The sequence below is a fragment of the Dendronephthya gigantea genome, unplaced genomic scaffold (genome assembly GCF_004324835.1).
Source record: "Dendronephthya gigantea isolate DGI-Jeju-01 unplaced genomic scaffold, DenGig_1.0 000085F, whole genome shotgun sequence".
Taxonomy (NCBI): Eukaryota; Metazoa; Cnidaria; class Anthozoa; order Malacalcyonacea; family Nephtheidae; genus Dendronephthya; species Dendronephthya gigantea.
Window position 1 is genome coordinate 686,213 of NW_021163095.1, and position 22,019 is coordinate 708,231.

The window sequence follows — 22,019 nt, forward strand, 5'->3', positions numbered from 1 at the left end:
AGCAAGGACTTTTTACTTCATGTAGTGGATTTGATTCTGAAGGAACAGGTGAAATGCGGAGCCTTGGTTGGTGTGGTTTTGTTGGAACCACCACAATTGGGTATTGGATAGATCTAGACCCTTCAAACTCCTACTAGCCTTATAAATATCATGTGCCTAGTCCTCCAGCTGGTCAAGAACATCTACACGATCACTGTATTTCTTCTCATCCTTCATGAGAACAGGCATAGTGATAATCTCTGATTACGTGGCGGTTGCAACAGAGTTTTCATGTTTCAAGTTGAGTTCCTCTAACATACATGATTTTATACCTGAAAATTTTGTGAGTTTCTTCAGCAGAACTCTTGCAAGTAGAATCTTGTAGCGGTATTTAATAATGTTAATCTCGTCATCAGACCTGTTTCACGCATGTTGCACTTTATAATATCTTTCTGTGGAGTGTGCCCCATCATCATCAAAGGTGATCAGTGGACACTCTGCTGAAAACCATACTTGTGGCAACTGCATGTACACTCTTGTTCTGATGATGTTTCTGCATATCATGCACTCTTTCCTCCCAATCTAGATTGTAAACAACATAGACAAACTTCATGCCAGCTTTTACTAATTCAAAAGCACGCTCAAAGAAATGATTGCCAATTTAATCTAAAACAGCATACTTTTTAAAAGAGCTGAAACAAAATCGAGAGACGATTAATCAGCTAAATGAAATGGTTATTAATTAGTATTATTATGAAAATAGTTATTAACTAGTTATTACATCAAATATGGATAATTGCTCGGAATATGTTCATTTCTGTCATTCTGAATGTGACAGTTATGATAATAAAGTCTGAGAACGCGGTACATTCATTTTTTGGACTCCATGCAGTTGCAGTTCAGGATTTATTGAAATTTTGGCTGAATCAGGTTTGAGAATTCGGAGTCCAGTCCTGAGGCGAGTTTTTGAGTCCAATTTTGAGTCCAATTTTGAGTCCAGAGAAACAAAATATGGACCAGTCCAGTCCAGTCCAGTCCAGTCCAGTCCAGTCCAGTCCAGTCCAGTCCAGTCCAGTCCAGTCCAGTCCAGTCCAGTCCAGTCCAGTCCAGTCCAGTCCAGTCCAGTCCAGTCCAGTCCAGTCCAGTCCAGTCCAGTCCAGTCCAGTCCAGTCCAGTCCAGTCCAGTCCAGTCCAGTCCAGTCCAGTCCAGTCCAGTCCAGTCCAGTCCAGTCCAGTCCAGTCCAGTCCAGTCCAGTCCAGTCCAGTCCAGTCCAGTCCAGTCCAGTCCAGTCCAGTCCAGTCCAGTCCAGTCCAGTCCAGTCCCAGTCCAGTCCAGTCCAGTCCAGTCCAGTCCAGTCCAGTCCAGTCCAGTCCAGTCCAGTCCAGTCCAGTCCAGTCCAGTCCAGTCCAGTCCAGTCCAGTCCAGTCCAGTCCAGTCCAGTCCAGTCCAGTCCAGTCCAAATTCAAACTGTATTCAAGATTCAGACCGTAATTTTTCATATTTTCAGTTAATTTTTTCGTTAATTTCGTGTGAAAACTTCGGAATTTGGTGTAAAGACTATACGGAATTTCTCATTCCTCGATGCTCCCCCCAGTTCTTTCGAAGGCGTGTTTTGCCTGCGCAGCTCTGCCATGTATAATTAGCAAATTATATTCCAATCGGCTTTATCCAATGACTGAACTATTATGCAAGGTGTATAAAAAAACGCAGCACGTAGTTCATGAATATCCGATGTTTTTCACATACATGTCCAATACTCTCGCAAGGATACCGACAGAAAAGATTATTCACCATCGGTAATACACGCTCACTGAAATGATATCAATTCTTCTTCCTAGTAAAAAGTTAACGAAAAGTTGCAGTATACTGTGAAATCATATTAATTCTTCGTTCTCGTAAAAAGCTTTAGCATATAATGGTATATAATTGCACTGAATGGAGTAAAATTTGGTGTAAAATCAAACGCGTGATTACAAAATCAGAATAATAAAATTTTGTGCATTTTCCCCTGTAATTTGATTAGATAGTTACACTGAAATACTAAATCTGATTGGTTATTGTGGCGCAGAGCTTCAATCCTATAGACTTATAAATGATGTGATTAAAAACTAACTCAAACTAACTCAAAAACTAACTCAAAACTGAATGCTTTGCCAACGGACTTACATACCGACGGCAAATTTAATTCTCTGTAAGCTTCAAACGGCTCCCTTGCTTACTTTAAGAGCAAGCATTGCCAGTACATATAAAACGAGACACGCGTACAACATACACCGAGATTTTTCGTCTTTAATTTTAAACAATCTATTTCTGGGTACGGTTCTATCAACAATAAATTTTTATCGTTAAAATCTTAATTATCTTTCTAAACAAAAATTACAAATTTATAATGATTTTTACCTCGTATTTGCTATCAAAAAGGATCCATGTACAAAAAGGCGTCCAAGCACATGGAAAAACAAATTCTACATCCGGGATTTGCACAATCTATGATAATTAATTACCCTTGATCCTACATACCAGCCCCGAACGACCTACATATGTCGTTCCAAATTTACAAAAGGATCGAGGTCTACAGTACAATTAATGTTCTATAGTCTTTTACTTGCGCAAGTTACTAAGTTCCAATTTCGACCTTCTGAAAGCGTCTCTTATGAGCTTTTAAACAACATGACTTCTATCCAGGTTTATCAGGTAAATAAGATTGAACGATTAAACTTAACATTAACGACAACTGTTTATATCATGTTCACAAGGTTAATTTCTTCACCCTTCCGAGGGTTTTTCCTTCGATCCTTCCAAAAGACACAATTTCCTAATATCACGCCGATATCGACTCTGGTTTGCAGTACGGATTGTTACTTGTCTAACATGACCATTGCTATCTGGGAATGTTTCTTCGACAACAGCGAGAGGCCAGTGACCTCGCGGGGAATCTTCCTTCACCATCAGAACAATATCACCTTCGGTTAGATTTCTTCTAGGGGACAGCCATTTTTGCCTCTCTTGTAGACTTGGGAGGTACTCTTTCAACCATCTTGCCCAAAATATATCAGCTAGTTTCTGTGCTTGCTTCCATCTTTCTCGGGGATGGTTAGTTGACGATGTGGTGTTTGCTGAATTACTTCGATTTCGGTAACTAAAGTAAAGAGTAACGTATTAGGTGTCAAGGCTGACATATCGCGCGGGTCGTCGCATTGCCGGGTGAGAGGACGATCGATTTTCTCAACTTCACACATCACCGTTAGAAGAGTTTCATCATCCACAATACGGTCTCCAATTAGAGCACGCATGTTTTTCCTGATTGTCCTTATCATGCGTTCCCATACACCTCCAGTATGACTTGCACTCGGTGCTGAAAAATGCCATTGTATACCTTTATCTCTGAGGCGATCCAAAATTCTAGTTTGATTCCAACTCTGCAACATCTGTTTTAATCTCGATTTCTGCACCCCGAAAATTTGTTCCGTTATCGCTGAACAGTTCTTGGGGTGGACCACGTCTGCTGACGAATCTGCACACAGACTGAATAAAGGAGTCCGTTGAAAGGTCGTGAGATATCTCGATATGTATGGCTCTTATAGTTAAACAGGTGAAAACGCAGCCGTAGCGTTTCACAGTTCCTCTTTTATACTTTACTTTGAGTGGGCCGAAATAATCGATTCCCACCGATGAGAACGGAGGCCCCCCTGGTGTCACTCGGGCTGCTGGGAGTGGAGCCATAATCTGCTTAGCTGGAGTTTGATTACGACGACGACACGATACACACTCACTAAGAACCTTCTTTACTGTACTTGGTCCCTTTACGATCCAATACTTCTGTCGGATTGCTGCGAGGGTTTGATTAGCGCCGGCGTGTCCTTCTTTCGCGTGATAATGACGTACGATAAGCTTCGTAAAGTGGTGGTTTGATGGGAGGATAGCCGGGTGTTTCGACTCTTCAGGTATAGGAGACTTTTCCAAACGTCCACCAACTCTAACAACGTTGTCTTAGATAACTGGGCTCAGTTTAGCAAATCTATCGCTGGCAGTTTCTTTGTTGACGGATGCTTCTTGTTGGGTAATTTTCAAGATATCCTTAGCTGCCAGTTCGATTTCCTTGACGTTCAATGGACCGCGTCGTACCTCTGCAATCCCTTTGCATCTGGACAATAAAAATTGTTTGAATCTTAATAACCATGCGACCGACTTTTGTAAGCGGTACCAACAGGACGGCCGATGAATAAGACAGCTTAGTGACTCTGGAATGGCGCCTTTCGTGTCGGAAACTGCTCCGATATTCGCTTTGGGTTTCTTCACTTCTTGATCTGATTCGTCTACATCGGGTAGGTCAACTGGTTGCTCCGGCCACGATGAGTACTCTTGCCACAGCAAGTTACGTTGATTTCGATCTTTACTTCCGATTGTAAGTCCTCTGGATGCGAGATCTGCCGGGTTAAGCTTTGTTGGCACATGCCGCCATTGATGTGGTGGTGACGCGTCATGAATAATCGGAAGTCGGTTCGCAACGAAGGTTTGAAACCTCTTTGATTGGTTTCTAATGTATCGTAGCACAATGGTCGAGTCAGTCCAAAACACTACGCGTTAAATTTGAAGATCTAGTTCCTCGCGAATTTGCTTGTCTACCTTCACGGCTAAAGTTGCAGCTGTCAACTCCAGTCTTGGTATTGTGACTGTTTTCAGAGGCGCTACTCGTGATTTCCTCATAACTAGACTGCAGTGGGTTCTTCGATCGATGTCTTGATAGCGAAGATATGACGCCGTGCCGTATCCTTCGGATGAAGCGTCGGCAAAATGATGGAGCTCTATACTGTTGATCTCCTTGAACTCTAGCGGTTTGTAACATCTCGGAATCTCTATTGCAGCGAGTGATTGGAATTCGTCCTGCCAGACCTCCCATTTCGTGGCAATCTCTTTAGGAATCTCTTCATCCCATCCGCAATTCTTGCGACAAAGTTCCTGCAGCACGTGCTTTGCTGGCAATACCACAGGAGCGACCAAACCGAGTGGATCGTACATTGAAGCGACAAAGGACAAAATCCCTCTCCTCGTATTTGCCTTTAAATTTCCGTTTCGGAATCCTAGACTGTCCGTCTCCGTATTCCACAACGTCCCTAAGGCTTTATCCTTTGGTAACTTCTCCAAGTTAAGACTCACGCACGGTGCTCTTTCGTTGTCTGGTACGTGGGATAAAACCTCTCTTTCATTCGACAACCACTTCGTCAGTCTGAAACCGCCTCGCGAGAGTAATACCGGGAGTTCTTTCGTCAACCCGATGGCTTCATGTTTCGTTGGCAACGATTTTAAGCAATCGTCCACATAGAAGTTTCGGTTTATCGTATCGACGGTTTCTTGGCTAAATTCTAACGCATTGTCCTCCGCAGTTTTCTTTAGTGCATAGGAACAACAACTGGGTGAAGACGTCGCGCCAAATAGGTGGACTGTCATTTGATATTCAACTGGTTGTTTAGAGAAATCGCCTTCTGGCCACCACAAGAACCTCAGCGCATTACAATCTTCCGGTTTTACTTTAACTTGGTGAAACATCTTTTCTACATCAGCTGTGACCGCTACTCTCTCTTGTCGGAATCTCATCAAAACGCCTACCAACGAGTTCGTAAAGTCGGGTCCTTGCAGCAATTGGTCATTGAGGGACACGTTGTGAAACTTAGCGGCACAATCAAAGACGATTCTAACTTTCTCTGGCTTCTGCGGGTGAGTTACGGGGTGGTGTGGCAAGTACCAGGTTGGTTTCATCGGCGGCGCGTCTTTCGGTTCCTCGACTGGGTTAGGCTGAACTCTCTTAGCATGTCCCTTTAAAATGTATTCTTCCATTGTTGCTTTATACTTTGATCGGAGGTCGGGATCTCTCTCCAGCCTTTTCTTCAAATACTCCAACCTCTTTTCAGCCATGGGTTTGTTATTTGGTAAGGATGGTTCGTCATACTTCCACGGAATGCCAATCTCGTAATGCCCATCTACTAGTTTAACGGAACTGTCCATTATCGCCTTTGCCCGGCGGTCCTCGATGGAGAGACATTCCATAGGATCAGCTGTCGACTCATTAAACTCAGTGTTGTACAGTCTTTGCAACTGTTCGTTTATGGATCTTATACCTTGTACATCTTCTTTACAACCAAGTGCTTGATCCACCTGAATCAAATTCATCTGAGCTTCTTGATAATTCTTCCCATTCAATGGCCCCATTACCGTCCAACCTAAAATCGTTCTCACTGCGTGAGGTTGATTCTTCTTTCCAGAGCGCACTTCATGAGGACAAAGAGCTTCGGGCACATCGCTGCCAATAAGAATAGTGACTTTCTTATCGACCAGGGGCCGGTTGTATCAAAGGCGTTTAAGTCGCTAACCACCGTTTAAATCGCTATCCACCGTATAAAATTTAAACGCTCGAGAAATCGCGTTGTACGAAGCCCGTTTAGCACTATCCGTCGGTTAAATTTTGCCTATCCACCGTGTAAACTTAAACGGTCTCTTGAGACCGTTTAAGTCGTTATACGGCGGATAAATAGTTATTTTCTTAACAAAATGGCGTACAGGTTACCTGGCGTTCATTTTTATGCTCTTCCAAGAGTTAATAGACGAGCCGATAGAATTTTCAGGCGTGAAATAGACGATGTGTTGATGTACTACAGCGACAACGAGTTACAGCGACGCTATCGCTTCGGTCGACAAACCATTAGGTACATTACTCATCTAGTTGAAGACGAATACGTCCAACAACAAACCGTAGCCAGCCAGTTTCCGCGATAAATCAGGTGCTAATAACACTACGATTCTTGGCATGTGGTAGCTTCCAACAAGTTACCGGAGACACGCTAGCAGGCTTGGATAAATCTACAGTGTGTAGAATTATCCGGCGAGTGACGGTGGCTCTTTCTCGGAGGCTTCATGAGTTTGTGAAGTTTCCAGAGACCCAAGAAGAACGAGACATCGTGAAGCAGGGTCTGTACGAGATCGCAAACTTTCCGTGTGCAATCGGTGTCATTGATGCGTCCCATATCCGAATCATTGCGCCAACAGTCAACGAGTGGGATTTCGTGAATCGCAAACGATATCACAGCATAAATGTACAAGGAATTTGTGACCACAAAGGTACTACATCTACGTAAAACTTTTACACTCTTTTATCACCATAATTTTAAAAATGCCGCAGGCCGCAAGCGTAAATATTAATAGGCCACGCATGCTCAATAGCTTTGTTATTGTCAATAAATATAATAGAATATTAAAGTAAGCCGGGTGTTTGTTCCGGGTGTATATACGTGCAGGAAATAATCAGGGAAAATCATGTTATATTGTTATCATGACATGAAATGAATCAAATCAGTCATTGCATGGTCACATTAAAATATTATACGTCAAGGAAAAATCTTCAATGGACAACACGCTTATATCATTACTGCTCAATTAATTAACAGCTTAATGCTAACTATTTTTTTTAATTTTAATAGGGAAATTCACCAACATTGTTGCAAAATGGCCAGGATCGACACATGATAGCCACATCTTCCGGTCATCTAACATCCACCATCGGTTAGAGGGCACAAATTTTGAAAATGGTGTCTTGATTGGAGACAGTGGGTATGCTTGCCTACCATACCTTATGACCCCCTACGCCGAACCTCAAACCCAACCCCAAAGAAGATTCAACCGAGTATTAAAAGTAACCAGATCCCTCATTGAACGAGTGTTTGGTATTCTAAAACGACGTTTTCATGTTCTGCATTCGGAAGTTCGAATGAGTCCAGAAAGGGTGTGTACCATTGTTACTGCGTGTTGTATTCTGCACAACATTGCTATCGACCACAATGAGCCATTGCCTGAAGTTGAGGATGACAGGCACTGGAATGAAGATGAGGATGATGAATTCGTGGGGATCGAGACAGGGCAAGCAGTGAGAGAACACATTGCACACACTTACTTTGAATGAATTGCAACAATTAATAATTTAAAATATTGAACAATTTGCATTTACATTAATTATATGAAATACTGTTATTTATTTTCATGTGTTATTTATACAAACTGAAAGGTTTTGGTTCATGGCAACCTGCAAGATAAAACAAACTTCTTGACATTTCCAGCTAAGGCAGCTCGATCCCTATGAAGGGCCTAATTAGCTCAAAATGTCAAGAATTAAGTTAGTCTTATCTTGCAGGCTGCCATGAACCAAAACCTTTCAGTTTGCAAACTTTGCCATTTTTGGCAAAAGTTGTATCACATGTTTCAACATTATATGTACATATTTTATACAATTTTACATACATTGTAAACTTAAAAATATTAAAATGAAATTATTTTTTACAAAGAATAGTTCAAACGAAATAAAGCACCACTTTCTGTTGTTTGCATGGTAATATGTTTACAATTGTTTCCTTATCTGGGCAAGGTTTGCTCCCCCAAAAAAATGTTAGGCCAGTCACTATACTCTAAAAATTTCGAAGACAACAGAAAGTAGTGCTGTGCAATATTCTAATTGTTGTCAACAATGGTAATAACAGGTTGACTCCTTGCCAAAAGCTCTTGAATCTCAAGCCTTAACTTCTGATTCATGAGTTGCATGTTCTCTACCTCCATCTCAATTTTCTTCTTCTCTATGGTCAGGACCTCCAGTTGCATTTGCTGGATGTCCTGTGTAGAAACCTTGCGTTTCTTTGCAGCCGGTGGTTTCACTGGTTTGGGTGGAGGAGATAAATCACATATCTCTTGCGATGGCTCAGACAGCTCTGATGTTGTTGGCTGTGCTGTTGCTTCAAGTATTTCCGTTATTGAGTCAGATATTATACTATCGGACTCAATAACAGAATGGCTCATTGCACATTCAGGCTGGGATGTTGTAACACAAGTTTCTATAAAATACATATACTGTAAGTTTTAGGTTGCATAGTCTTCAATATTAGTGTATAATTTTTCAGTTAAAATGCAAATATTAAAGCTGTTTAGGGCTGCATCAGTGGTATAAGGCAAAAGGCTAAGCATTTAAATGTTGTAAATGCAATCATCCCAGGGTGTCAGCTAAGCTTACTAGTATTAATACAAACATTACAAGGGTGATAAACTGAACGAAACATTTTGCAACAAAATACTTTGTGCTTTTTATACATTTTGAAGTATTTGAGATTACATGAAAGTATGACTGAATGATGACAATCTTTAGAAAGAACCCACTAAGCACTGCCTGAATGTTGCAATATTAGTGAAGAAAACCGCAACAACTATTTTATTAACTGAAGCGTTAATATACTTATCTTTCAAATAGTATTGTATTGTGTATTTATATTAAGTAGCCTGTCAGCCTGCCAAACAAAGGATATGGTTCCATTGTAACTATGTAATTTCCATAAGGTCAGGTATCACTACTTTGAAAACAATTTAATATGAAACAAAGCCATAAAGTACAAAAAAAACAACGACGAATCGACGATATGGCTCGCGAGTCGCGAAATCTGTTGCCATATTTATTTTAAAATATTTACAGAATTTTTTTTGCGCATGACACTGGCACTTACCTGACTCAATGCCACCTACAATCCCTGAGAACCCAGGTTCGTCCCCAAAAAGGTCTTGGATTCGCAAACTCGTTGCTTTCGGCGGGGCTGGCGGCCTTCCTCCCCCGGTCTTTCCCATAGCATTTTTGTCTCGGCAAAAATCTTTTCGCGCCTCATTTCTCATAGCCCTCCATTTCTCCCGTACGTCGGACGAGCTCCTTTTCGCTACGCCAAGAGAATTGACCTTGTCGGAAATGTTTTGCCAAACGGCTTTCTTTCTTTGATTCGTTAGGGTTGACGAGAATTTTTCACGAATTGTTCCTATATTTTCTTCGGCCAATTGCAAAATTAATGCACATTCAGCCGAAGAAAAATTTGGCTTTCTTGCGCGTTTGCTGTCCATTTTTTGTTTTTCCCGCCCTTACTACGGGCGGAAAAAACCGGTTTACTCTGGTTATATCTGATTTATCCAGCGGATAGTTAAACGCGACGCTAAACGGGCTTTGTACAACGCAATTTTATCCACCGTTTAACTATCCGCCGGATAACAAATTTATACGCTGGATAGCAGCTAAACACCGTTTAGCTTAAACGCCGTTGATACAACCGGCCCCAGGTCAATAATATCAACGTCCTTGAGGTGAGACCATTGTTGAACGTCCGTAGCAGTTGGAATACTCTCTTGAGCAACCGGGAAACTTTCAGTTGTCCACACTTTATTTAATCTAACGCCCTTACCAGTGGAAACCCCAACAACATCGAGAGACAACTGATGACCTCTACTCTTCTGCTTTCCAGACACGGTTGATAACGTGAATTCAACAGGTGTACAATCAGCACCCAGTTCTTCGGCTAAACTGGATAAACACATAGTTGTGTTGGACCCACTGTCCAGGAATGCATACGTTTCTATCACGCGATCGCCGTAGGGGGCGCTAACCTTGACTGGTACGACTTGTAAACCGACGCGCCCGTTGCTGGATGAGGAATTTGTTACACCAACTCCTGATATAGAGAGCCCACCGTTTGGGGTATGTTGCGTAGACGTTGTGCTGTTTCAGAGGGTGAGCCCGAACCGGATCCTGTTTGACCAGGCTTAGTTTCCTGTTTGGGTGCAGCTTCGGAGGAATGTAACAAGGGGTGGTGTCTTCTTTAGCAACCTTCATTGCCGCATATGCGAGCGCCTCTGCAGTTCTTTACGAAGTGCCCTGGACTTAGGCAAGCGTGGCAGACTCTCTTCGACTTTACCAATTCACGTCGCTGTTCAAGACTTTGGGCTTTAAACTTATGACAGCGCTCAAGATGATGTGTGCCTTTGCATAAGACACACGATAGATTCCTTCCCTTTGACTCGTAGACTTGCTCAATATTCTGCCCGTGCATTGCTAAGTTCGTGTTGTTTCCGTGGAAAAAAGGTGGTTTTCTTCCTTTGTCCCCTCCGTCTTTACGCATTTCCGCTCTTGATGTGATGATTTGACCAAAATAGGTATTGGCTACCGCCGCTCGGGATTGAACGAGCTCCGTGAGATGAGAAAAACTGGGTGTGATGTGATTATCGTACAACTGACTTGCCTTTTCGGCCCACTTCGATCTAAGGTGGATTGGGAGGCGTCTGACTACCTTACCGAGAGTATCAATAGAGTTAATGTTCGCTCCATTGCCCAATTGAGTAGAACCGAGGAGACAGGTTTCCATATCACGGGATAGTTGTGACAACTTGTCATTTTCATTTACCTTGTTGGGCGGTCCACCGACGACTTTGTCCAAGAAGGCTTGAGTTACTATATGATTACGACCAAAGTTTTTTTCTCAAGATTTCCTTCGCGCGTTTGTATCCCTCTTCTGGCGGCATTATGATGCAATGTTCTATTGCTTGTCTTGCTGCTCCCTTACAATACTGAATTAAGTAATTAAGTCTATCTGCATCATTGGTTTCCTTACTTTCGACATTCACCTCGAATTTTTTTATAAACAATGGAAAATCACGTGGTTCTCCATAAAAACTCATGTATTCTCTCTGTGGCATTCGTAAGCCCTTAACTACTTCATCCATTGTAATCTGCTGTTTCTCTAATAAGTGTTGTAATTGAAACGAGCTATCTTGCTGTGTGGTTTGTGGCTCAGATACTGTAGGTGTCGCAGGGCTGACAACCGAATTTTGCTGCCGGGGACTGTCATGATTGGTGTCATTTCTACGGTCCAAGGCCCTATCTAGGACCCCCCCACCGTGGCCATAGGTTTCCTCTAACTGAAGCAGCTCAGCTTGTTGTCGCGCTATTTCTTGTCTTTTCATCATTATCTCGTGCTCTACTTTGGCTCGACTCATTTCCTGTTCTAGCTTAAGCCTTGCATTTTTCATTGTTTATCTAAGCTTCTCTATGCGCTTTTTGTATTTCTTCTAACTCGCGCCACCTTTCTACCCATGTCGTGTCAAACAAATTCGTAACGCCAGCCCCGATTCCCTCATAATTCACCGTCCGAGTGGGAGTTTCCCCCCTGGCCCTGGCATCAATGCTCGTGGTGCTCGCACGCGCTTGTTCAGGTGTATTTTCTTCGTGATTGTCACGCGCGGAACTATCGTGCGTGGTGTCCACGCGACCATGCATGTTTTTGTCGCGTATATTATTTAAATTTGCCTCAAACACAGCGGCTAAAGGTGACAAAACTGAGTTATTTTGCGAGTAGGAGGCGACACGACTTAAACCAACCTCTAGCTGTTGTTGTTCTTCATATCGTTCATCTCGTTGTGGACTAAAACTCGTCGTAGCCTCTTCAGAGGCGACATGTATCGGGTCTTGCGGTTGAGCGACACTTAACACTCCCTCGGCTTGTTCACTCGATTCGCTGTTGTTGTCTTGCAATGGTTCCGGCGTATTTTGAGGTTCTGGAGCGTTTGTATCGTTCAGCTGTTCTTCTCCGGACTTATCTCGACACGTATGGGGTGCAGAACTAGATTCTCGCCCAGACAACGGCGACTGTACGCTCGATCGTACGTTTTTCGAAACGTTTGCTTTCTTGCTCGAATTTTTTCCTTTCTTTTTCATAGGCATAGCGTGGTCAGTTCAACATCATTCAAATCCACCGAAACGAGAACTATGTAAGCTTCAAACGGCTCCCTTGCTTACTTTAAGAGCAAGCATTGCCAGTACATATAAAACGAGACACGCGTACAACATACACCGAGATTTTTCGTCTTTAATTTTAAACAATCTATTTCTGGGTACGGTTCTATCAACAATAAATTTTTATCTTTAAAATTATTATCTTTCTAAACAAAAATTACAAATTTATAATGATTTTTACCTCGTATTTGCTATCAAAAAGGATCCATGTACAAAAAGGCGTCCAAGCACATGGAAAAACAAATTGTACATCCGGGATTTGCATAATCTATGATAATTAATTACCCTCGATCCTACATTCTCCATCAGCACCGATGGACAATATCTCTTTACCGATCATATATTCAATTCTCCATCGGTACGACGGACACTAGTGGCAGGAGTAATTTTAGCAAACTAACCACCGGTATGCTTGCTGGAGTATTGGAATTGGACAATACTCGTTCTTCAACACAAAGACATGGCTGACAAGCCACTGCAGTCCCGATTTCTCAGGCCTAAAATTGTGCTTAAAAAAAAAGTATGTTTATAATATTAAGTGGTGGTTGCCTTTTTTCGATACATCCTGTAGAGTTATCGTTCCAATTTCATTTGCGTTCACTGGTGCATACTGCTTTACACACGCGCGCCACAATTATTGGTCCACTGTGGTTTTAAAGAGCAGCAATCCTGTTTAGGACACAAATGTACTAAAATTAAAAATACGGCAAAATTTAGTCCAAGACCACCACCTTTCTTATAGTCTAGGAAAATGTCGCAAATGGTTTGGTCCTTGTCAACGCTTAGTAGAGCGCCGTATTTCTTGTTCTCCGATACAATATTGAAGACTTTGAATTAATTAAAGCCATCCGCAAGATTATTTATTTTCATTCTGTATAGGTACATATGATTATGATTCATATAACACACTTAAATGTCACAATTGACCGAAAAGACAATAAAAAATACATCGCATCTTAAATCTCAAAAAACTCCTCAAATTAAACATCTATCAAAAATGACCATAAATTCATCCGTACAGGTTCACACTATCATTCGTTCGCGCTTCACAGGATATGATAACAGCAATCTCGGGCAAGGTTCCCAATAATTATCAACAATAATATGTTTAAGCTTTGAGAGAGCATCGTGCCCCCTTCTCCTGATGTTGTTGCTGCTTTTGTGCTGTTGGTGGGCAATGTATGATTAAGGTTCCTCCATAATCGGTACTCATACTTCAGGGTATCTCCATTTTTTGGTTTGAGTAAATCAGCACCGACTGGGGAAAGTTGACCATTTAAGTAAATAAACCAATAATAATTCGTAGATACATTTTCTTCAACGCAACATATTGTGGTAATGTAACGGCCAAAACTGAACGTCGTGTAGTTGAAAATATAACACGGGTTGATCTGTGAGGCGAGTTGAAGGAATTCAAAGGCTGTCGTTCCATTTGGAGCTACGATTTGTTGTGGAGGTAAAACATTTGGGTCTGGATAATTGTTGAATGTAAGTTTGACAGAAACGGAAACCTAAGAAAATCGTTCAAGAGGAATTTTAATTCGATGGTAAAATGCGCAAAACGGGAAAATTGGAGGGCAATATTCTACAACTTAATGTGTATTTAGGCATTATATCTAGGCATTTCTGTTCTAGGCAGGTCTGTTTTAGACGTCGAACGTTTCATATGCCAGATCGAATGCGAATGAACTTAAACAAAGACGTTGGCTCATCCACAATTACGTTCGGTACAGTAAAAGTTTGATTCAAAAATGTCGCTACTATCCTAAGAAAAAAGCTGGTTAAATTGCTCTATATTATATATATTTGGTTCGCAGCAAAAGTTCAAGAATGAGAAGAATCAAGAATGTCGCTTAGAAATTTCCAAGAGAATAATTTCTTTCAAGATAGAGCAAAATGCACGATGTAAGAATGTTATGTGTATAATATCTTACCGTTGCAGTAGCGTTATCAGCTCCTGTATAAGGAATATTTCAGGTTAGAATTGTGCTAATAGATCATAAAATATTTTTTTGGGAATTATTGATGCGTGGAATTAAGCCGGTTTTCCACTAGGCGATATTTTTTGATGGAACGAAATTTTTCGCTCAATTTTCTTTTCAATTGTGACCGGTGATGCAAGGCGTCCGCAACGGTCGATTTCTCGCAATTGAAAAGAAAATCAAGCGAAAAATTTCGTTCGATGAAAAAATTTCGCCTATACTGGAAAACCGGCTTTAAAGGCGGTTTTCCCCTAGGGGGAATTTTTCGACCAAGCGAAATTTTTCGTCCGGTATTCTTTAGACCAGGTCTATCATGACTTTCTGCCGATGTAGGTAAGATTGCATATATGCATATATCCGTACTTCAGTTCCCAAACATGAACAAACTTTCTGGGGTGAGCGTTCTTAGATATGAAAGTAAGCACGTCGAGAAGTTTTTGTCTAAATGCATTCACCGTATATTTCCATGCATGCAAAGTCGAAATGTACTTCACATAAAGTTCTGAAGGTATAATAAACTACTAAAAGTATTACTTTCAAGGTATAAACATACCTGCAGAAGTTGTATTAGAATGAGAACCACCAGTAGAGTTTATAAACCGGTACTCAAATTTAAGGACATCTCCATTATTTGGCTTTATAAGATCAACTCCAACGGGAGATTGGGTGTTATTGATGTAGACGAACCAGTAGAACTTTGATGTTGTGTTTTGTTCTACACAGCATATGGTGGTTATGTAATGACCAAGACTCGGGTATGTTATGTATTGAAATAGATAACATGGGTTTTGATCGGAGGCAAGCTGGAGAAATTGAAAAGCTGTTGTTCCCTGTGCCGCAGTCACATTTATAGCTGGTATGACATCTTCATTTGTGAGGTCAGTAAAACTGAGTTGAACTTGAACATAAATCTGAGCCAAGAAAAACAATATATGAATATTCGCCCCCCACCCATTATCGTTCTAGTTACGCCCCTGTATACACTTAAACTTGAAGATTTTAGGCGGAGGTTGAGTTTGAGTTTTCTCGTATATGCATGATTAAAACAAGAAATTCTCTTAGTTCTGTTTTTAACTTACCAATTTGTAGTCGAACTCATAAGTTTAATTCACTTTGCGTGCTTGTTTTGATTACCCAGGGAAACGTATTTTAATTCAAATCCCAGAATAGAAGCGAAATTAGTTGCACAGGCATTAAAATAGACTTTTCTTATAATGATGTGAAATGCGGTAAGACTGATGTTGATACTAAACTATCGAGCCAATTAAACTTGGTGTAACATCAGACTTTGCGCGTTTGACGTCATTATGAAAAAGTCTATTTCAATGGCTGCGCAAATAATTTCGCAACTAGCGTAAAGTTCATTTTTTGGATATGAATAGCAAATTTTTATTCACCTTTCGACAGATCGTAAATTTTAATACGTAAATATATAATAATGGCAGATATACAAATTAAACAAGGTCATATATATACATATATAAACATTTATGGTCATGCGATAGGTATATTATTTCAAACTTACCGTTGGACTGGGGCCTGTGAAATAAGAATAACATAAACTTAATTAAATCAATAGGGGATATATAATTATAGTAAAATATAGTAAAAATGTGGCACAATAAGAATGAAATAAAATAATGCGCGAGAAATGGCGTCGGAAACACGATAATCGGCGGGCACATATTAATATGTTCATTGAAAAGACAATCGATTTGGGAAAGAACGTATATGAAAATGCCCCTCCTCCGAATTATCGTGCTTCCTGCGCCAATGTGCGCGAGACATTAATGTAACGACGAAGGCTTGCTTTTGAAAGTGCGGATTTTTACTCCAAAGTGCATAGTAGCGGAACAAAATATTTAAATACTATTAACCTTGAATCTAGACTGCAGCCTCTTTTGCACGTTTATATATTTAAATAAAAGAAGCTGATCTGAGTCTTAAAAGCAACCAATCAGAAACCAGATCTTTGACAAAAGTATATATTATTATTTTATTGGACCGAATCGAAAATATCAAGTAAATTTACTATTTTTATGCGGAAACACGTTTAATTTTTTCTAACTGTAAATTATGATTGTGATTTTTCGCCCTTTATACTATTAGTTAGAAGAACGGGGACAAATAACACCAGGCACATGATAACTCAATTTGTCGGAGCGCCTTATGACGCCATAATCTCATATCAGTCGGAAATGCGTCGACACTTTGTTCGAGCTTAAAGCATTTTACTTTAAAAAGCCCTCTTTTAGAATGACATCTAAATTAGTTATAGTAAAAATATTATGACCCAGTCCATTTCGAAAAATCTGACCCTTCACAATGACGTACGTAATGATTCTTCTTGTTTGGTCGATGACGTTTCTAGGCGGATTTTGACAAGTCTCTAGGGCGTGGCTTCAATGTTTTGTTCAAAATTCAAACGTTGTTGACAAAGCTGACCGAAATAGAAAGCCAAAATTACAGAACGTTAAAGCTACGCCCTAGAAACGTGTCAAAAACCGCCTAGAAACGTCATCGCTAAACGGTTAACGACAAACATGTAAACTTAAATGTATCCCTTAGCAATCCCGAATATTTTTTCTAAGAAAATACACAAAGAACGTGGGAATTAAACAAAAAGTTTTATTGCTTAGTGTTTTACTACGACTGGTTATTTCAGTCGTTATTTTCGTCCAAATAGTTTTTTCCATTGCATGGTTGTTTCACTAAATCTCGCTAAGTTTTAATTGCGTTTATATTATGCATCATTTGCAATATTCTTAGTGCAATATGATAAGTCGATCTTTTGAGGTGTCATATAAAACAAATAATTAATGTTTTCATTCATGCAATGGTAAGAAAGGAAGGAATTTTTGGAACATTCCATCTTACACCTCATGAAATTATTCTTACCATTGCATAAAATTCATTATTAGTATACTATTACATGCAATGTGGGCAGATGTTAACAGCACTCCTGCATAGGTGCACCCGGTGGGGGAAGGGAGCTGCTGGGGGAAGCTACCCCTAGAGACATTTGAGTCTAGGGCTGTTGGGCAAATTGTTATCGAATTGTATCAACATTCGCGCAATTTTTGCTAAAATTACATATACGGTGACATGTGGGGTAAATCAGTTTCTCCTGCGTGATTCGAGAGGTTTTTGCTGTAATATAATTAATGAAATAAATAATTTTGCTAAGTAGGGACGTAAATCCGGACAACGTTCAGTGAAACAGATTATAGATATCTTATCAAGTTGACACGGCGAGCCAGAGATATGATACAGTTTTTCTGGTTTATTTTTCTATTTACGATTTAGTTATTATAACTGTTCGTTTCTTTAGAAATTGATTATTATCGCAATATTAGCCTAATATTAATGCCGAAATATTAGCCTATTTATTAATTAATAGGACAAAAGCCGATTCCCCACTAGCGATATTTTTCGCGCGAAGCGACTTTATTCCTTTGTATTCAAGCAATTTATTCCAGATGGTTGCAGTTGAGAGCTCTGAAACAAAAGTGAAATGTCGCTCCGCGCGAAAATTATCGTTAGTATATAGGAAACTGGCCTAAATCGATAGGCTGGCGACGCTACTAAAATTCGTACGTTTCCGAGATAGCGGACAAAATACTACATGATAATTATGATAAAAAGTTTTAGATAGTTTGTGTAACCTTTTATCACAGTTATTGAAATATACATGGTTTGGAGACTAAATAAAAGTACAATACAACTCATTAACTATGTTATTGTCCAGGTTTATGCAAAAAATGGTTTCTTTCTCGTCACGTGTCTATTGCATTTTAGCCAAATTTACCAATGGCATTCGTCTTGCTAAGCTCCTCAACCTTGACTTGAAAAATATGTTAATTATAAGATTGCTTTTGGTTTATCTGTGTAAAATACAATAGACACGTGATGAGAAAGGAACAATTTTGTGCATAAATCAACCTCAACATAGTTAATGGTTGTATTGTTTTATGTCGTCGCCAAACCATGTATATATTCTATCAACAGTGGCCACTTTCAGTCTTTACATGCAGTAGCGTAGCCAGCCTGTCGATTTGTCCCGCTATGCTAATATTTTTGTGTTCACTGACTGTGAAAACAATAGATTTCTAAAGACATGAATAATTATAATAACTCGAAATTTGCATAGCGGGACAAAATCGTCAGGCTACGCCACAGTTTACATGCATGCATGGCCATGGGGATTATTTGCGGTAGCGTAGCCATGTGATGATTTCTTTCGTAGACGTGGGCGCTGCAAATATAGCAATTAAAAACAACCAAAGTATTATGATAATTAATGAAATGCTTTATTCTACTTAACTACCCTTATCTATATACTTTTTCCTACATTATTTTTAAACAAACCCGATCGACCCAGACAGTGGCCGTCTCGATTCTTCGACTAGCGTCCAACACTTTGTCTGACATGTATCACCAAGCGATTTCCAGCGAAACCCCTCGTTTCGTGTATTTTGCTTTATGACTAAATCAGTTATTGCTTCCCTGATTCGTTCAGTTTCACGAAACTTCTGGGTTTTGCCTTGATCAGTACTGAAACCCATCGCTTCAATTTAGCTTAACTTTCAATGCTTTACTTCAACTTTATCAAATATAGGATAAATTTCCAAACGGTTCACTACGATACCCCGCTTACTCTACTCAAATTTTCTTTATAGCTCTTAGGACCGTTTTACTCATTTACTGACTTGTCATGTTTCAACTTCTCGCTTTAAACTCTCTCCTTGGTTTTTATATCCATATATATATCCATATATATATTTATTTCTATTATATTACCATATTTACACCCAATTAACATATAATTATAATATACAACTATCTTTCGTAGTCTCTTAGCACAGGTATAACGTGCAGTGAAATCTAAGTTAAAGTAAACTTAATACATAAATAAAAACATCCTTTGTGTGCGAAATCGACTCTCGACATTTTACTCTCGACTCCCGACATTTTATTATCGACTCTCGACAATTACCTAGACTCAAATAATGTTGAATTGCGCACTATATAAGGAGTCATCTTAAGTACACCCACGCACGTATTTGTCTTCCTCTAAGTTTTTAGCTAATGTCTTCATCTGTGTCAGGGCATATTATCAGTTGGCAATATATATATATTTCGTCTTTATTCTCATAGCATTTTTGGCAGCGTATTTATGTGTATTTGCGATGATATTATTTCAGTTTCCTTAGATAGAATCGATTTTTTTCGATTTCTTTATATATTTCATGACAAACATAAGGACTTATTTCATTATTGACGCGTTTATAAAGCTCCATACCAATGTTGGCAGATTTTAGTTGTGATTGATTAATTGCATAGCACCGAATATATAAATATTAATAAGGTAAAGCAAATCAACAAAACAATAACTTAGAAACTAGTAGAATTCCGGAGGAAGCTATTCGCCGTTGAGTTAAAGATATTTAATATGATTTGCATTATACATTTTTACTAATACCCCCCCTTGTATATAACGCTTAGGCATATTTCTTTTCTTCAATTATAAGGAAACTTTTATATCGCAAGTCACAACGTCAACGTATCTATGAATTCCTATGCATACACTAACTTAGTGATTTAAACTAAATATATACCAGGGTCTTTCGAGTGGAATTATACATACTTCAAATTCAAGCCAGGAAAGTGTGTATAATTTACTCGAAATCAAGACCCTTTGAACCTCTAGAATTTACCTGCATCGAGTGAAGTGTCAATTTGATCTACCCTAAATATATAAAATTATAGCTTCTGCATTTTAGGAAGTTAAGCTACGGCGATGCGTTGTTAGTTCGATTCTAATAGCTACTACCATCTATTTTCCATCTATAGAGAAAGATTTCCACCTGGATCTTTCTAACAAGCCCTATGGGGCCTGATCGACCCATATCTGCATTCTGTTTATGTAAATCTAGCAACAAGGTAGGATAGAACAACGAACTAGAATGCTGATGTATTCAAAACAATTTAAAACAACATTTCTACTTGTTGTTGTGTATTATCAACGACACATTCCTAAATGACGCAGTCAAAAGAGAAGAATCAGTACTCTACAAAACCTACCGACAGAGCCGTGAATCTTCGCCAATGACCCCAAACATGCTAGGAATAGTATAATCAAGTTAAATTTCATGATTTGAACGTCTTCGTTTGTGTAGCACGTCTTGACAGGAATGAGGTAACGCAGTTATAGTTTATTCTTAGAAGGATACAAGACTTACAAGTGTTTACACACACCCTGGGTGATTAACAACAAGAAGTCGACATCCGTTTACGTCATAGTTTCTTTTTCATCAGTCGCAATGTCTAGCGTGCGTGGGTGATGATAACTGGACATTAAAAATATCATGATATTGGTATTTCTTCTGAATATTTTGGTTTTCTTTTTTGATTAGGAAAAGGAAAGCCAGTGATTACTCATATCTTGTATTATCTTAGTTATACTTGATCGAAAGAAAAACTGACAATCAAGAAAATAGAAAAAAGTTCTGCGAAGCTTATTGTCGCCCTTTATAGATTATCATCGAAAATTAATGACAATTAAGATAGCTGCCACTTGTATACTAAGATAGCCTTGTGTAATATGTATTAAAATGCTAAGGATGAAGAAGTATAAATGCAGAAAACATCGTCATTCTGGACCTTACAAACGCAAGTGAGGTCATCGATCGAGCCGGAAGTTTATCTCATATGTATTATACATGATAAAATTTTAAAAATATAGAAAGTCATTATGGGACAAGTGGAATAGAAATATGTAGGCTCGTTACGCTTGCAAATTTTACGGTGATAGTCGGCGCTGTTTTGGTCATTTGATGGATTTGACAAGTATCTGTATTCGCACATCTGTTATTTATCCGCTCGTTCACATTACTCAAAAGAAGAAAATCGTACTTATATCAATGACATGGGAGATATAATTGATTTTTGTCACAAAATGCGTATAGGTAAATATAATTTTTGGCTACTCACAATCATTAATTGCTTTTCCTTCCATGCATGTTCTTGTGGCAAAAAATCCTTATTCACGTATGCCAAGTGATATTTCCCACTGTTCTCAATACTCGTAATTATATGCGAAGGTGATTTTGGAATAAATTTAACACGTACCTAATAAGAGGTTTAGTCAAGGATATCGCGGTTTCTTTGGGATTACTAAGGGATCGTAGTTCTTGAAGTTTTAGTATATCGGTGTGGCTGTTCCAGCGGAGGCCAAGCAATTTCGTTTCGGTGTTTTCTTCGCGAGCGTTTTCTTCTTCGGTGAGTGTGCGAATTTTTGGAACTGTTTGAGTTCCATTCTCGTAAGTTGAACTGGCCGACAGACATCATCGATCTACTGTGATTGAAGTAAATCGAGGCTTCGTCTTCGTTATCTGTGCCAGATGCTAAGTTGTCTACACAGATG

At 39.5% G+C, this 22,019-nt stretch overlaps 3 protein-coding genes and 1 pseudogene across 4 annotated transcripts; 1 reads left to right on the forward strand and 3 right to left on the reverse strand.

Annotated features, from left to right (window-relative positions):
- Window positions 1-4,564: 4,564 nt before the first annotated feature.
- LOC114533081 lies at window positions 4,565-6,187 on the reverse strand. The gene has a single exon (XM_028554666.1). It carries the CDS (start codon window positions 6,185-6,187, stop codon window positions 4,565-4,567), a length of 1,623 nt encoding a protein of 540 aa, XP_028410467.1.
- A 162-nt stretch (window positions 6,188-6,349) lies between these two features.
- LOC114533082 lies at window positions 6,350-7,110 on the forward strand (annotated as a pseudogene).
- Window positions 7,111-8,473: 1,363 nt separating this feature from the next.
- LOC114533083 (myb/SANT-like DNA-binding domain-containing protein 4) lies at window positions 8,474-9,892 on the reverse strand. Its single transcript, XM_028554667.1, has 2 exons — window positions 9,511-9,892; window positions 8,474-8,850 (listed from the first exon to the last, which is right to left on the reverse strand). The coding sequence occupies exons 1-2, from the start codon at window positions 9,890-9,892 to the stop codon at window positions 8,474-8,476; spliced, it is 759 nt and encodes a 252-aa protein (XP_028410468.1).
- Window positions 9,893-12,797: 2,905 nt separating this feature from the next.
- Window positions 12,798-21,653, reverse strand: LOC114533093. Of its 2 annotated transcripts, none has more exons than XM_028554676.1 (5): window positions 21,587-21,653; window positions 16,119-16,132; window positions 15,147-15,504; window positions 14,546-14,568; window positions 12,798-14,122 (listed from the first exon to the last, which is right to left on the reverse strand). In XM_028554676.1, the coding sequence occupies exons 1-5, from the start codon at window positions 21,609-21,611 to the stop codon at window positions 13,658-13,660; spliced, it is 885 nt and encodes a 294-aa protein (XP_028410477.1). In that variant the 5' UTR covers window positions 21,612-21,653; the 3' UTR covers window positions 12,798-13,657. The 2 variants fall into 2 exon arrangements, with proteins under 2 accessions (XP_028410477.1, XP_028410476.1); XM_028554675.1 differs by lacking the exon at window positions 21,587-21,653 and adding an exon at window positions 20,678-20,871.
- Between the last annotated feature and the right edge of the window lie 366 nt (window positions 21,654-22,019).

Excerpts from the sequence above, each read along its gene's own strand:
- LOC114533081 (XM_028554666.1), bottom strand. The coding sequence starts at position 6,187 with ATGGGGCCATTGAATGGGAAGAATTATCAAGAAGCTCAGATGAATTTG.
- LOC114533083 (XM_028554667.1), bottom strand. The coding sequence starts at position 9,892 with ATGGACAGCAAACGCGCAAGAAAGCCAAATTTTTCTTCGGCTGAATGT. Across the intron at positions 8,851-9,510 it reads TGTAGGTGGCATTGAGTCAG|AAACTTGTGTTACAACATCC; the intron begins GTAAGTGCCAGT and ends TGTATTTTATAG.
- LOC114533093 (XM_028554675.1), bottom strand. The coding sequence starts at position 20,747 with ATGAAATTTAACTTGATTATACTATTCCTAGCATGTTTGGGGTCATTG. Across the intron at positions 14,569-15,146 it reads TTCTAATACAACTTCTGCAG|GAGCTGATAACGCTACTGCA; the intron begins GTATGTTTATAC and ends TTCCTTATACAG. Across the intron at positions 14,123-14,545 it reads CTGATAACGCTACTGCAACG|GTTTCCGTTTCTGTCAAACT; the intron begins GTAAGATATTAT and ends CGATTTTCTTAG.